Source organism: Myxocyprinus asiaticus, chromosome 30, assembly GCF_019703515.2.
Source record: "Myxocyprinus asiaticus isolate MX2 ecotype Aquarium Trade chromosome 30, UBuf_Myxa_2, whole genome shotgun sequence".
Classification (NCBI taxonomy): Eukaryota; Metazoa; Chordata; class Actinopteri; order Cypriniformes; family Catostomidae; genus Myxocyprinus; species Myxocyprinus asiaticus.
This window is the reverse complement of record NC_059373.1, coordinates 30,734,847-30,752,290: the sequence shown is the minus strand read 5'-3', so window position 1 is coordinate 30,752,290 and position 17,444 is coordinate 30,734,847. Positions and strand designations below refer to the sequence as shown.

Below are 17,444 nucleotides of genomic sequence, written 5' to 3'. Positions count from 1 at the left end.
TAGGCTATAAAAAGCTTAATTTGGTAAATACTCCCATATAGAAAATTGTAACGGCGTTAAATCTCTGTAATTGCAAAATAAAGAGTTCCTGGTGTATTTCAGGCTTTTTTTTAATGTAAAGTCTGCTGTTATGCACCACATCTTCATTATTTAAATTATTCTGGGGATTTTAGTTACACAAAAAACAGATTTTGGGATTTTATTCATTTTGCAGCCTCAATGTCTATGCCCTTCATCGTAAGGAAAGAATAAGATATTTTTTATTATTATATAAGTCGATTTAAAAAAAAAAAAAAAAAATGAATCCGCCAGTTAATCAGTTATCTGCCTTTTCCACCACCTTAGTTATTCATATTGGCAAACTCCACTATCGGTCGACCTCTAACTGAAACTCTAAACAGCATGAATGGCACGCTGTTGATTACCACAAAACATTATTACAATTTGTTTACAGAAAAGCACTTACACTGGAAGTCTTTTGAAAAGGAACATTTAAAAGCAGAACTGTGCAGCTTTTATTTATGTTAAAGCACTTAAGCACTTATTCTTCAGTACTACAACATGTCGAATTTAACATGTAAAATTGTCTAAATCATCCTTATAGCTAGGATTAGTACTTTTCTAGGTTATTCTATGTAAACGGTCACTTCCTGATATCCTTGCACATTTCATGTGAACGTTAAAGGGTTTACACGGTTATGACGAGTTGAAATATTGGATAGAACTGTGCACAGACAAGGTTAACAAGCGATTTTATCACTTGTGTCATTTTAGTATAGTCTTATGGCGATACTTTCGAAACCAAGTGTATTTTAACACTTATCTCAGTGCAATGCCTTGCACCTCAGACTTCCATTTTAAGTGCATTGCTGTATAAATTAATTTTACTTGCTTTGACAAACCCAAGGGATGAGTCAAAACTATTTTCAGTGGTAATTGTCAGTATGCCACAGAAACTGTCAATTCAGTTTGAGAACTTAAGTTGTATTGAACCCATAAGAACTCTGAGTACCCACTCTTCTATGTCTGAACTGAAGCATTACTATAGACATCCATTTTATATGTAATGTAATAATGACAAGAGTTTAATGTGTATGTTGCCATGTTGAGACTCTGAGATTAACGCTTACTCCATCAGATTTTATGTGGATCTGCATGTGGCAAGCATTATTTTTCCTAAATTGTTCTGCAAGGTTGCTCTCACTGCGTCATGTGACATGGAACCTGCAATAATTACTGTTGCCAAGTTGAAAACCACTTTTGTTTTCCACTTCTGTGTGTTTTAGGCCTGATAAATTAAGCCAAGCACACTACACTAGTTGCAGTCGGCACCCTGCGACTCTGTCTTGTTTTTCATTGTGCTGATGAGCACATTACAGGACTGATCGCAGACTGAGTGCATCAACTACACAACCATAGGGCCTCAGTCGAGGATGTGTGTTCATCTGGTATTAAATATGCCTTTTGGGTGAACCGATCACAAGTGTACAAGCGAGACACATCACCGTTACACATGGTCTTCTCTTTTGACCACTTGTGTACGGATTTTTCAAGGGGAGAGTCTCTGATTTCATGTGGACATACATCAATCATTATTTCTGTGCATTACTGAATTAGGGATGTGCGACTAGTCGACTAAACAGTTCTGGTGCTGCTAGTCGACACTGGAATTACTAGTTGGTTAATATTTTTCTCCATTATACTGTTCAACATTTGTACACATTTACATTTGGCTTTATATTTTTACAGAGGCTGCACTGAAATTATTGTCATATGTTGCACATTTTTAATATAATTAATAATACAAATATTATTTTAAAAAGAGGAGATCTGGAGCAGATACAAAGTTTAATTTCACCACAGGCTGTGCATGCTTCCCTCTCTCACTCGTGGCGCGTGCAGGAAAATGTCTTCTTGCTAGACAAGAAAACTCAGCAAAGTGGATTTCCGAAACAATGGCTTGAAAGTCTGCTGTTTCCACATTTGAGTCTTCTTTATATCTGTGTGCTTGCAAGCTATTTTTCCGTCGAGCTGGCTTTTTCAAGCGCAGGATAGCCGCCTCAGGTGAGTCAAGTCCCGTCTTTCACCTGAACATGTCAATGTGCTAATTTTGCTCATCAAAAAAAATTTATGCTTTTGATTAATACGTGCAACTTTTCAGCACTTTTTTTCTCTTGTAGATTTGGCTTAGCTTACCTGTGAATTATTTTCAACAATGTCCTGACTGTTTTAATGTGTTTAGTAAATTTTACTTGGTGAATTCCACTTAGAAAACGCTATTGGGGTTGCGCTATTCACTCAGTTGTTTTCAATAGATAAACCTGTATTCTTTTCAGCTGAATTTAGTGTTGGATTTGGAATAGAGTATTTTAAAAGGGTCGCATAAACATAATATTTTTGACAGTTTTCTGAAGGTTGGTTTCTTTTTAGACTAGTCGACTCCAACATTTTCATTTAAACGTCAGTGAAATGAGTTGTTCCGCACATCCCTATACTGAATGACAATAAACCGCAAAAAGTAAAAGAGAAAGTGCTGAAAAAGTGCACACATTTTTTTTTTTCCTATTGTGTGGTTATTTCCCTTTAAATCCGCATGTAACCGGCAAAGTTTAAACTCTTGTTTTATTATGCGGCACTCAGCTGCTGTGGCACTATGAGCTAGGGATGGGTATTTTAAGGTCATTTTGTCTACTCAAGTACTCGAAGGGAGGGGGACACATAGACATGTACAAATACACTATGTACGTATATGTCATACGTCTTTGGCTGCTGCATTGTCTTGTTCCAACGTCTATTTATTAACATAGGCTGTTATAATATAGTCTGTTAAAATAAGCACTCGTGTACTCATGCCCATCCCTACTATGAGCCCAATATGTTTAAAGTGGTCAAATCTCAAAACAGTTTGGGCCCTGTTACGGAGGACTTTAGCATCGTCCTATTGAACGGATGAACTGAAAATAATAATGACAGTGGGTATAGAAATGTGGGTGATGTCTCCTGCTTCCAAATAGCTTGCTCTCTTCTTGCACTCTCTCTGTATTTAATTGGCTGTGGCTTATTGTCGGTCTCTCACTCGTCGGGACGGTGTGCACACCTGACGACAAGACGTTTAGATATCAAGCAGGTTTGAAATCCGTTGTAGCGTCAGCGACTAGTCCCGGCATGTCGCAGGAGTGTGCAAAATACATGACCGTCCACCGTGAGATCTAAATGTTCTTGTCACAGACCAGTCGCCGACTCAGATCATCAAAAGAGACGAGCTTGAGTCGTGTAGTGTAGTGGCTTTAGGCACCTTAAATTACATTGTTATTACTGCATTAAGAACCACACATTTTTCATTCCCCTACTAACAATAAAAACAGTGTTTGGCCAAGTCCTTTGGGTCATATGCTTTATAAAGGGTCTTTTGCATGACTTATGTTACCATATGCCTCCTCTATAAGACTGCAGTAAGGGTTGATGCCACTGCCATTCTGTTTGGCCTCCTGCTCGCCCAGTCTGAGAATGTTCTCCAGTCCATTCAGAGCCACCAGCACGATCTTAGAGTCCATCACCGTCAACAGATCACACAGAGGTTTAATGCAGGCTAAATTCACCAGATACCTACAGAGAAGAAAGAGGACATAGTGTGAATGCAGAGGAATAAAAAGCAACAAGCATCTCACCATATTTTTACATTTAAATGTACAGTCAGCTGGTCATTAATTGCAAAATAAACCCTGACAGGGTGATCAGGACGGTGATGTGAATCAAAGGGGTTTTGTATCATCCTGAAGTGGTTTATTTTGGCCAAATGACCATCTGACTGCGAGTACATAAAATATTGAGATTAAATTATTTTATCATGTGAGAAGAGACCATGGAGTCTGGAAAGATATAAACCAGCACTGTGCAGAAGATTAGTTGCCAGGGACATTATAAAGTTTAGCAGTCATTATACAAAAACATTTGACCGCAGAATGCTGCAACCGACCAACCAGAATCATGTATTCCAGAGATATGTAATAAGCAGTGTAATAAGACATAATACAGTACATCATCCGTGGACCAACAATCTTTGGCACAGGAAATTATGTATTCCTATTCTGCAGCTTTGGTGTAATTTTGATGGGAGGAATCAAGGTGCAAAAAAATTGGGACAGTTTTGCTCTCTTAGTACTAAAACAAAATAGGCCCTTTTAATGAGAGAGTACAAGTATAAATATCTAAAACTTGACAGACAAATCTCTGCTTTGTTGTTAAAACTAAAATGATTGCCATTTATTTTTAAAGTCATGCCTATTTTAATTGCCATGTGACAGGGCTTGCAACATTATATAAGATAAAACAATAAAAGTGATGCTATGGGCAATGGCTCTGCAACCATTTGGCCAAATACTGCTGTCCGAGCCAAACATCCCAAGGTCAGAAGTTTAACAACAATACTAGTCAGAAATTGTCTCTGATTACTCTCCAGGTCATCCACTTCCTCTTGAACATGTGCAGCATGTATCAGTGTGGAAATCTAGTTATTTTGTACTGCATGTTTTGAAGAAATAATACGTGTTAGCTATTGTTGACCATTGTTTTTGGTTTTTAAATGAAAGTTAATGTATCAACTCATATGGTATCAGTGCTCTGGTTAACCAATGTCTGAAGCCATTTGCTACAATTGCACATTGTAAAATTCACTTTAAGAACAGTGTGGCCTCCAGACTAAGTGACCTCACTAGACAGCATGAAAACTCTTCTGAGAAAGCAGGACCACAGTGTAATTCAATCTGGATAAACATCCCAAGTGGGCCCTGGTGAACAAGTCTGCATCTCCAAGATTAGCACTTGTGCCGTGCCATGTTAATGACCACCCAACTTGGCCAGACAGGAATTGTGGGAGCATTTTAAATGGACTCTCATGCTGAACTTATGATGGAGAGCAGCTATCTTGAGAATTTATTTCTGAGATCAGACTAAACTGGATTATTTTTTAATTTGTGTGGAGTACTTTGTCAACCAATGATGTCATGTAACTGTCTCACAAGCCATATTTTTGAGTATCAATATTAAGTCTGGTCCATATATTAGATTATTAGAAGAGGCAGTTGGAACAACATTTCTAGGATAATTCACCCAAAAATGTAAATTCATAATTTATTCATGTCAAGACCTGTATGACTTACATGGAACACATAAGGTGAAAATTGTGTTGACGCAACTCTTTTTCCATACAGTGAAAGCAAATGGTGATGGAGGCTTTTGCTTTAAATGTTGTCAGGACTGGGCTTTTCCCCCAATTTTATCGATTAATGATCAATTAATTATAAAATTAATTAATTTTTTTTTTTTTTTTTTTTTTGAGGAATCGAGGTTTCACATAAAAATATGAATGCCATAGTTAGATATGCCGTCAATCCACCAAAGGCTGAATTAGTTCATAGTATTTCACGCCCCCAATCTGATCAGCTGCACATGATCCAAATTATTGCAACAGGTTAACAACATACAGACTTAGAGACTTGACAACAGAGTAATATTTCAATTTCTTCATCATGCTTGTATACACAGGCTTAATCTGATCATAACTGGCCTTCGCGTTGTGCGCATGTTGATGAATTGTCTCCTTTCTTTCCTTTAAATACCCATAATAAAGCGTTTATTACGTGACAGATATGGTGCTTCATATCAAATCATATGGATAGGCTATAATGGGAGAATCAAACATCCACTGCTCCTTTTACCATGAAGATTTAGATAGGTCGCTAATTATTGCTTTGATTTGTGATGTTTTCAAGTGTATTGCATCTATAGCCAACATTTGGGAAGTAATCATTTGGACAAACTTGGCAAGCTGAGTGAACCTTTTTCCACACAATGTGATGACGCGTTTACGCCTTATTTAGCAGCGTAAATCCAGCAAACTTTTTTAAATGTGCATTTTTTTTTATTAATTAGTGTAAATGCATATCATTATACTTTGTATTATTTTGCCATGGAACTAGTTTTAAAAAATGAGTTACCACAGATGCGATGAGGCTTCTAACTCGGCTGCTGAGAGAGTGACAATTTTTTCCATCTTCTCTCTTCTGTCTGTCATAATCCACTGCTCTCTATTTTTGTTCTTCATTTGGAAAGAGGTGGAAACGTAATAGTGGCATTTTTCTTTTGCTGTTGGAGAAAATGGTAAGCAAAATATACTTGCCGTGGTCTCCCATTCACCTCCATCGAAGTTTACCCTGCAATCATTCACTTCTGCATTCCAAAACCCAGAATTGTGAAAAGGGTCCATTGTAATGACAATCATTTATCATTTCATATAGAGCACAACTGTGCCCCGCCAACTTATTCAGCATCTAGGTCTCGGAAGTATTTTTCCCATTCATTATTTCTATAGACTTTCCATAAAATCCTCCATAAAAGCATTGTAAGCCATGAACCAAACCAACAAGCTCAGGAGTAAACCATTACTACATCACAAACTTTGTTTTGAGACAAAAAAAAAAAAAAAAAAAGTGTTTGAAAATCTGACAAAAAGACAAAGGTACAAGGCTGTGTACTTACCATCTTTCATGAGGGCACAAACTACAATACCATGAAACATTGCAAATTATGTAATTTAAAAAATATATATAAAGGGAACATGTCAAATTATTGATTTTAGGTTGTTGATTGTAAGTATAGAAACAATATATTTTACATTTAATGCAAAATATTCCAATATGTACAAATAGACAAGTTGTTTAAGGGTGAAAGGAGACCGACTTGATTATGTCATGGAGTGGGCGGTCACTCGGAGGCAAATTTTGTGGGCTTTGTTGGCTGCAGTTCTCTGACTGGTAAAACATTCTTTGCTGTACCATGGGTAATGTAGTTGTTTACCATGAATCCCGTTATCAAACACGATTTTTAAACATTGAAGTTGAAATAATGCAGACGGATGGCTTCAACAGAAGCATACAGTATACCATTGTTGAACAACCTCAGAGCTAAAAGGTAGGTCTATCTTGAAATGTTTATAAGTATTCGTTCAAAATCAATTCACCTGTGGAAAAATTTAATGAGAGTTTTACTTCCGGAACCAGACTGTTGCAATGTATTGTTGACCTGCTCAGTATGTACCGCATTTACCCCCTAGAGGGTGCCGCATGCTCACACAGCACTGACTGAAGCAGTGAATGCAGATTTTAAAACGCAGTCTTTTGCAGTTAAGTAATTGCATAAGGCCATATTGCGATTTCTTTATATTATCCAATATTTTAATTCTGATGTCTGGACTGATTATCTGCAGGGGTTTATGATTATAAATATACATTTTTGGAGTACAACGAGTATGCTCAAGATATCCTTGATCATTTCTAGGTATTGATTTCTAGATAACTTTCTAGATAGATTTTTTTTTTTTTAAGTAGACTTTGCAGTTTTCTTATTATTTCCAATTATTTCTGAACATCTGGGTAATTTTATATAAATACAATTTTAATTTATTTTACATTTATACTATGTTGACAACTTCCTGTGTGGTGTACTTTTTTTGTTTGTTTGTTTTTTTGTTTTGTTTTTATAATAAAGAACAAGTTATTTGAATCATGTTCCAACTCACAGTTTGAGGTCTTCAAATGCAAAATTGCTTAAGTACTGTAATGTAAATCTTAAGAGATCTGGTGAAGCTGCTTTTAGCCATTATGCGCCAAAAATCTGGAATGCTTTACCAATTGAAATTAGACAAGCACCAAACATTTACATTTTTAAAAAGCATTTGGACATCTTTTTAAACTAGCTTTTGATTGATCTATTTTATGTTTTTTATTGATTATCATTATATTCCATTTGTATGTTTTTAATTTTGATTTCCCTACATTTGTTCTAATTCATTTAATTTATTTCTTTTTGTACTATTTTATTTTTATTGTGGTGATGCGATTTACTTTCTCTGAAATGTTGAATTCTATGTTTTTATCCTTCCAACTGTGAAGCACTTTGAGCTGCTTTTAGGAATGTAGGAAAGGTGCTATAAAACTAAAATGTATTATTATTAAAGTTACTTTTCAGTGGAGTATATTTAAAAGTTGAAAAACTGACATGAATCGTCCTTAAGTCTGAAAAAAAAAAATATATATATATATTTTTTTTTTTTTTTTGCCACATCCCCCAGCCCTGGTCAGACGACCTTTTCTTGTCTAAATGGGTGGTTCTTGGCCAAAATGATTTGAATGGTTGACCTATTACTTTAAAGTGGGCATTGTGAAAGTGATGCCACCACAATCATACATTAGCATTTGCACCTGTGACCGGAGGGTTTGTTGGCTTTAAAATAGTTTTTAATTGTCCCATTCTTCAACAACAGCCTCTTTGATAAGTCTGTATTACATTGCGACACATTCAAAACAATCTGTACAAAAAATGTGCCACAGAAACGGTTAAGATCGGACTGAAATGATCAGTGACTTGTTTAAAAAAATAAACATAAGCCACTCTTTCCTGATACTGAAATCCTTTGGAAGGCTATGCAGAACTGTAGGTGCTACACACAGTCAGGAACAGCACAAGGATTGGCAGACTTTCCCACATTTAAATTTTCATTAGTATCTATCCATATTCTATTTGGCATCTTTGACATGCAAATATGGGTGGTCATGTTAAATGTATTAAACAGAAGTTTGGAGTTCTGAAAGTAACAGTATGTTTTCGGTGTATATTAAACTCCTATTTTAAAAGATCAAGGAAAAGTTTAAACTCTGCGAACTTGATGCTCACCTGATCTGCTCGGGCGTGCCACCTGATGTGGCATTAGTGATCGCCCACGCCGCCTCCTTCCTGGTGCGGAACTCTGCTTTCTGTAGGATTTCTATCAGGATGGGGAAGATGTTTGCATCTATTACCGCCTGCAGACAGAGATGAAGGGTGAGTACACGAACAGAGAATTAATGTCATCCCTAAATCCAAAAAATAAATCCAAAGTAGACACTATAAACAAGCTAATTCCTTTGAAGCTTTGGGGGTGCAGTCACAACCTGCCATGCATGATAAACAAGCAGAGCCCAGTGAATATATCTCCGGGTAGCAGGTGTGGAAGTGTGGGTCAGGGTGTACCTGAATCTGGGCTCTGTTTCCTGCTGTGATGTTGGAGATGGTCCAGCAGGCCTCCTTCCTGATGGACTCCTTGGCGCTGCTGAGCAGGTGCAAGAGGCAGGGGAGAGCGGAGCAGTTCAACACCACCTACGGTGAAACACCAGAGGGCAGAGAGAACGAGAGGGAGGAGGAAGCAGAACATCAGTCTCCTACTCCTGAAACAAGACATAATCATTAAGCCTAACGAACACATCCACTCATACACGAACACACCTGCGTCTGAATGTCATCTCCTGTCACAATGTTTCCAACAGCACGCAGAGCAGGAGAGGTTACCTTGTAATCCGAATGCCTTAGAGAAAAGAAGAAATAGAAGTTGCAAACAGTTTAGACAGTCATATTTGAGTATTCTCCAAACACACATTTTGGAATTGTTATACTGGGTGTTAAAGGAATAGTTCACCCAAAAATGAAAATTCTCACCCTCATGCCATTCCAGATGTGAATGACTTACTTTCTTCTGCAGAACACAAATGAAGACTGTTAGAAGAATATTTCAGGTCTGTATGTCCATACAATGCAAGTGAATGATGACAAAACCTTTGAAGCTCCAAAAAGCACAAAGGCAGCATAAAAGTAATCCATACGACTCCAGTGGTTTAATCCATGCCTCCTGAAGCGATCCAATCAGTTTTGGGTGAGAACAGGCCAAAATGTAACTCCTTTTTCACTGTACATCTTGCAATTGCAGTTTCTAGGCACAATCATGATTTCTAGTGTTTAACACATGCGCAGAGCGCTTAATGACGCTAGGAAGTGTAAACGAGTTAAAAATAAAGAAAGATCGCCAAGGAGAATGCTGATGTCAAGATTTATAGTGGAAAAAGAAGTTACATTTTGGTCTGTTCTCACTCAAAACTGATCGGATGCATCGCTTCAGAAGACATGGATTAAACCACTTGAGTCTTATAGATTACTTTTATGCTGCCTGTATGTGCTTTTTGGAGCTTCAAAGTTTTGGTCACCATCCACTTGCATTTTATGGACCTACAGAGCTGACATACTCTTAAAATCTTCAATTGTGTTCTGCAAAAGAAAGAAAGTCATACACATCTGGGATGGCATGAGGGTGAGTAAACGATTAGAGAATTTTCATTTTTGGGTGAACTATCCCTTTAAAGACAACAACATTAAATCAAATATGATTTCATTTGCTTCCTTAAATGTCCTGGTTGTTTTTGTGCAGAATTCATCAGTATATGTTACTACAGAAAAAAAAGGTAGTTTGTTTTCATAATCTTGTTCAAAATGCAACAACATTTTCCACCACTGAAACCAGGTTTCTCAGTGAATGACTTCAATTTTTGTTTTGCCTCACACAAAGCCATCACATGAGTTCAGAAAATGTAAATCCAGTGTACAAGTTGTGCAAAACTACAATAATTATTTTTTTTTTGGAGCTTGACAGTCCCTAGTCAGTGTATGTTCCACAGAGGACAGTCATAACAGTTTGGAACAACATGAATGTGAGTAAATGACAAAATAATTTAACTAACTCTTTAACCAATAACATGGCTACTTTTTATGATCCTATCAAATCACAATGGATACAATCAAGTCACAGGGACTACACTAATATTCTGTTTCACTCTGAAATGTGTAAAATTATTGAAATTTAAAGTGATTCACTTTCATATTGTCTTTAAATATGACAGTGTTGTTACAATAGCAGGGTTCTCATATATTCTTAGCAAGACTCACATGAGCAGTTCCACCAGCCTCCTGCAGACCCCTGAATCAATAACTGCCTGGATTTTCTCGTTGGGTCCATCCGAGAGATAGGACAGAGCCCAGCAGGCATCAGCCAGCAGGTCTGGATCACTGCTGAACAACAGACGGGACAGCACAGGCAGGCATGGAGACACCTACGAGAGAAAAAAAAAAGAGCTCATTTCAATATGAAGTCTAAGGATTAAGTCAAAACATGACATTTAGATTTAAAAAGACTTCATCTGTGGTACACTTATATTTGAGATGTGTGTAAACAAAAAATAATGTGGTCTATATTGTAACTGGCTGTAAAATTCAATGCTCCCCTTTTATACAGATCTTTTTCATTTGGACAAGTGTGATAATTGGGGAAATGCCTGTAGATAGCATGGGCACTCTGATGGTTTTTTCTGATAGGTTTAGATGATTCATGCAGATAAACAGACCAACTAAGGCTGCATCTGTTCACCAATGCATTACAACCAAGAAAACATCAGCTGGAAAAGTATAAAGTGCTTTTTTTAAACAACAAGTAAGAGGGACAAGTCAAGGCAAACACTGACCTTTTCAAACTCTGGGGGTGGACTTTTGCCTCTGCAGAGGTTGGACAAGGCCCACACAGCATTCCTGGTCATTGTAAGACGTGTTGATTTGGTCAGCAGCCTGGAGGAAAGAAGTATTTTAAGAAAACATAATCTATACTTATCTACAGCCACAAAGAAATTATTATTTTTTTATACATTTGAGAATATTCAAAACAGGTCAGTTGCTTTGGCAGACATACAAGTTCATTGCTATATCTGCTTAACACAAAAAAGCACTCACATTAGTAGAGGTGGAAGGATATTACAGTTTAGCACATAATCTCTGCACACGGCACTGTCTCCCGCAATATTCCCCAAAGCCCAAACAGCCTGTGACACAAACTATACATTAACAGCTTAAAATGGGATTCATTTTCATTTAGAACAAACAAAACCAGGTGAACTGCTTCATTTCTGTTCTTCGAACACTATAACTTATTCTATGCCAGCACCTGCTCCTCTACGTCTTCAAACTCAGAGTTGAGAAGCTCGATGAAGACGGGAACAGCACCAGCCTCAATCACAAACTTCGTCTGCTGTGATGTTCCGGATGCGATGTTTGTCAGTGCCCAAGCAGCCTCAAACTGAGGGGAAGAGAGACTCACTTTTTAAATTTTCAATCTGAGTTCAAGGCAACAATGTATAAAATTAAAAAACTAGATTTTTACACTTTCTGAAAGCAATGTGAGTGGTGCCACCAAAATGCTAGAGTGTTTATGCAGGTGCTAGGATTTTATGGGTGGTTGCTAGGTGGTTACTTACAGACACAAGTCAAGAGAGCCCACCCCCCAAGTCTCGAAAATATTCTGGTCCCCAGACATAGCTCAAGTCTCCATGCAAGTCTATGGGGTTTTTAAATCAAAAATAGTAGTCTAGGGCTCCAGACTGCGACTAAAATAGTTACAAAAAATATATATGTATATACACCGATCAGCCACAACATTATAACCACCTGCCTAATATTGTGTAGGTCCCCCTCTTGCTGACAAAACAGCGCCAACCCGCATCTCAGAGTAGCATTCTGAGATGATATTCTTCTCACCAAAATTGTACAGAGTGGTTATCCGAGTTACCGTAGACTTTGTCAGTTCAAACCTTCTGGCCATTCTCTGTTGACCTCTCTCATCAACAAGGCGTTTCCATCCACAAAACTGCCCCTCAGTGGATGCTTTTTGTTTTTGGCACCATTCGGAGTAAATTCTAGAGACTGTTGTGTGTGAAAATCCCAGGAGACCAGCAGTTACAGAAATACTCAAACCAGCCCGTCTGGCACCAACAATCATCCATGCGATTATCTAATCAGCCAATCATGTGGCAGCAGTGCAGTGCACCAAATCATGCAGATATGGTCACTACCGGTCAAATTTTTTTGAAACACTTGACCGAAATGTTTCCCCGATCTTAAAAATCTTTTGATCTGAAGGCGTATGCTTAAATGTTTGAAATTAGTTTTGTAGACAAAAATATAATTGTGCCACCATATTAATTTATTTCATTATAAATCAAATTTAATTAAAAAAAAAAAAAACTTTTTGAAATTGATGACTTGGACCAAATAATAAAAGCAGCCAATGAGTGCCTAACATATAGATGGGAACTCCTTCAATACTGTTTAAAAAGCATCCCAGGGTGATACCTCAAGAAGCTGGTTCAGAAAATGTCATTTTGTACATTTCTGAAAATTCTAGGCAAAGGGTGACTACTTTGAAGATGCTAAAATATAACACAGTTTTGATTTATTTTGGATTTTGTTAGTCACAACATAATTCCCATAGTTCCATTTATGTTATTCCATAGTTTTAATGACTTTACTATTATCTAAAATGTGAAAAAAAAATTATAATAAAGAATGAGTAAGTGTTTCAAAACTTTTGACCAGTAGTGTATATCACACACACACACAAAATGTATAATTTAAATAAGTTAGCCATGATGTCCGATTTATGGACAAATGACTCTTTTGAACCCGGTTCTTTTTATTGAATTAGCCAAAAAATTCACGAAACGTGTTTGAACTCCGGAGCTCAGCTAAGCAGTTTGAATCAGTCATTTACTCATCAAATCAGCTGTCATTGAGCACCTGGAAGCACAGACACTTCACAATAAGAGTCCCCCGTTTATTTAGGGCTTGATTACAATTAAAAGAACAGCATTATGTGGGATTTAATTTGAGTCTTGTAGCATCTGTCTCTATAGTCTGTGTATAATATATACACACACACACACACACACACACAAAATACTGTGCAAAATCTTAGGCATATAAGATGTTTCACAAAAACATCTGTCTTAAGATGGATATTTATATCTGCTACTTTAGTGTCAATAGGAAATATACATTTTATACTCCCATACATTCCTTTTGCAAATAGAATAGAAGAACAGGGAGCCCTGCAACAGATGGCATGTCCCTCATAGAGCCCCCCCACTGAACATTGAGTCAGTCTGGGATTACATGAAGAGACAGAATTAATTGAGACAGCCTAAATAAGTAAAAGAACTCTGGCAAATTCTCCAAGAAGCTTGGAACATCCTATCTGCCAACAACCAAGAAAAACTGTGTCCAGGTGTAAGTAGGAGAATTGGTGCTGTTTTAAAGCAAAAAGTGTTCTCACCAAATATTGATTTAGATCTTTTTCTGTTTACTGGACTTTGTATGACGTTAATTGATTAATGAAAACTATTTGTCATTATTTTTTTAAGAAATCCTCACATTGAAAGTTTTTCACAAGTGCCTAAAACTTTTGCACAGTACTGTGTGTGTGTGTATATACACTATATTGCCAAAAGTATTCACTCATCTGCCTTTAGACACATATGAACTTAAGTGACATCCCATTCTTAATCCATAGGGTTTAATATGACGTCGGCCCACCCTTTGCAGCTATAACAGCTTCAACTCTTCTGGGAAGGCTTTCCACAAGGTTTAGGAGTGTGTTTATGGGAATTTTTGACCATTCTTCCAGAAGCGCATTTGTGAGGTCAGACACTGATGTTGGACGAGAAGGTCTGGCTCGCAGTCTTCGCTCTAATTCATCCCAAAGGTGCTCTATCGGGTTGAGGTCAGGACTCTGTGCAGGCCAGTCAAGTTCTTCCACACCAAACTCGCTCATCCATGTCTTTATGGACCTTGCTTTGTGCACTGGTGCGCAGTCATGTTGGAACAGGAAGGGGCCATCCCCAAACTGTTCCCACAAAGATGGGAGCATGGAATTGTCCAAAATCTCTTGGTATGCTGAAATATTCAGAGTTCCTTTCACTGGAACTAAGGGGCCAAGCCCAGCTCCTGAAAAACAACCCCACACCATAATCCCCCCTCCACCAAACTTCACAGTTGGCACAATGCAGTCAGACAAGTACCGTTCTCCTGGCAACCGCCAAACCCAGACTCGTCCATCAGATTGCCAGATGGAGAAGCGTGATTCGTCACTCCAGAGAACGCGTCTCCACTGCTCTAGAGTCCAGTGGTGGCGTGCTTTACACCACTGCATCCGACGCTTTGCATTGCACTTGGTGATGTATGGCTTGGATGCAGCTGCTCGGCCATGGAAACCCATTCCATGAAGCTCTCTACACATTGTTCTTGAGCTAATCTGAAGGCCACATGAACTTTGGAGGTCTGTAGCGATTGACTCTGCAGAAATTTGGCAACCTCTGCGCACTATGCGCTTCAGCATCTGCTGACCCTGCTCTGTCATTTAACGTGGCCTACCACTTCGTGGCTGAGTTGCTGTCATTCCCAATCGCTTCCACTTTGTTATAATATCACTGACAGTTGACTGTGGAATATTTAGTAGCGAGGAAATTTCACGACTGGACTTGTTGCACAGGTGGCCTATCACAGTACCACGCTTGAATTCACTGAGCTCCTGAGAGCGGCCCATTCTTTCACAAATGTTTGTAGAAGCAGTCTGCATGCCTAGGTGCTTCATTTTATACACCTGTGGCCATGGAAGTGATTGGAACACCTGAATTCAATTATTTGGATGGGTGAGCGAATACTTTTGGCAATATAGTGTATATACACACACACACACACACACACACACACACACACACACACACACACACACACACACATACCATACATACACACTGTATATATTTGACTATACTGATTTTTAAAACAATTTTATTAATAAACCAGTTAACAGCTGTGTTTCTTCGACTTTCTATCTTGCTTCTGAACAACCATCTAAATTGGGCAATTCTGTTTTTTGGCAACTAAAAACAGCCGTTTGGACCCACAGTCATTGTTTTAGACTGGAGCCTTGTATGTAAGACTGCTTAAATAATATAGGACACCTCTCCGCAAAGAGCCAGTTTTTAGGATCAAAACTGTGCAGGATGAGTTATGCACAGATTACTATACTTTAAAAAAAACAAAGTATAAGCAATAAGCAATAGCAAGTACCACTATTTACATTAGATGTGTAAGTGTTGAAGATTTAAGTTAAAATCTCACCTGTAATGTGCAATTGGTACTTTTTTGAAGGAACTCGACAAATCTGTTCACAATCCCTGGTGTGCTTATCACCTCGTCAATAGGTGGGTTTGGTTCTGTTAACAGAAAGAAAGGGTTATTCAAACTCTGAAGTTTATAAGCTGTGAAACTGTGTATAGGCAGACATGTGTTTGTCTCAGATACCTTTGGAGAGCAGTTTTCTGAACCTCTGTGTTGTGACCAGTTGCAGTTCAGGATCTTCTGAGAAGAGCATTTCAACCATATCTCTTGTGATCACTCCATCCTAATATGACATAACAGCACAGCTTTCAAAACACATCTAGATCAATGGCCTTACTTTGTTTCCAGTCCAGGTTTGCACCTCTAAGAAGTTTAAATCAATACTGATTACTGAATTAAGGGGTCGTAATGCAATAATAACAACAGTCCCAAAGTTACCTCACCCTGTAACTGATTTGATGGTGGAAGTACACTATGCATTTGGGTTTGAACTCACTGAAGCTGTGGTGGATGTGACGTAGGAGTCCATGAGCGGACTGTCGAACATTCCACCTTCTTCACCTAGCTCCACATTTCTCCTCTTAAACAGCTGTCAAGAGAGATACATAGAGAAATCAATGGTGGATATTATATCACTTTGACCTGGCAGTTCAAGTCAACATACAAATGGCATTCACAATCCAATTTACTTCAGTAACGTGACGCATTTACGTGTGAAAAGAGTATTCATAAAAAAAAAAAAAAAACTGAAAGGGACTTAATTTAATCCATTGGGAATTGATTGAATTGTGAAAAGTAGGTGTTCCATACAAAAATGGAGCAAGAGCTGAATGCACACACTTTTGAGGAGGCTTCTTGACTAGGATGTGGAGGCTGAAGGTCAGCAGCTATTTAAATAGCTATTAGTAATTAAACACCTGTCATTATTTACCGACACTCATGTAGTTCCAAACCCATACGATAAATAACATAATACGAATAATAACATAAATAGGGTCAATTTTGATTTCATCTTGATTTGGAAATCAGTAAGTGAAAAATTCATGGTGAGGGAAGTAGTGTATAGTCACCTGTTGCTCTCTCTTCTGTTTCCTCAGTTGAATGCCTTCCTCTTCTCTTCTCCGACGCATCTCCTCCAGATTGAGTGCTTTGTTCTTGTAGCGGTTCATCCTGAAATTATCCTTTGCAGGACTCGCTGAGGACTCTGTAGAGTGGGATGATTAGCAAAGTCAGAAACTGGTTAAAGACAATCCCAAAAAGCGGTGATGGGACATTATTAGCCTACTTCTAGACACAAAATAAACGGGATTTTATTTAGTAAAGGTGACCAACATGGAGTCCCTCGCTGTGTCTCAATTTGCAAACTATCTGTGCGAAATAGCATGTGAGATCTGAATTAAAATCAATGTCCAATGTATGAAAACAGGAGGCCAATGGGTCCCGAATAGTGAACTATTTCCAGTGGATTTTAAAAGTATCCATTCGAATGCTTTTTCGGCTATTACAGCTTACAAATTCTTGTGCGGCAGCAGAAGTGTGTGGCATTTTCTTTCAACTTTTCAGGAAAGTGGCAAACAATG

General features: G+C 38.0%; 1 protein-coding gene across 1 annotated transcript in view; it reads right to left on the bottom strand.

Moving 5' to 3' along the window:
• LOC127421261 (importin subunit alpha-7-like) overlaps window positions 1-17,444 on the bottom strand; it is a 37,242-nt gene that overhangs the window by 4,205 nt on the left and 15,593 nt on the right. The window contains exons 2-13 of the mRNA XM_051664147.1: window positions 16,935-17,068; window positions 16,361-16,453; window positions 16,048-16,147; window positions 15,865-15,959; window positions 11,852-11,983; window positions 11,641-11,729; window positions 11,379-11,478; window positions 10,807-10,970; window positions 9,319-9,397; window positions 9,067-9,192; window positions 8,731-8,858; window positions 3,428-3,606 (exon numbers count right to left, since the gene is read on the bottom strand). Of these exons, the coding sequence (XP_051520107.1) occupies window positions 3,428-3,606; window positions 8,731-8,858; window positions 9,067-9,192; window positions 9,319-9,397; window positions 10,807-10,970; window positions 11,379-11,478; window positions 11,641-11,729; window positions 11,852-11,983; window positions 15,865-15,959; window positions 16,048-16,147; window positions 16,361-16,453; window positions 16,935-17,068 (1,419 nt within the window). The remainder of the gene's footprint in view (window positions 1-3,427; window positions 3,607-8,730; window positions 8,859-9,066; window positions 9,193-9,318; window positions 9,398-10,806; window positions 10,971-11,378; window positions 11,479-11,640; window positions 11,730-11,851; window positions 11,984-15,864; window positions 15,960-16,047; window positions 16,148-16,360; window positions 16,454-16,934; window positions 17,069-17,444) is intronic.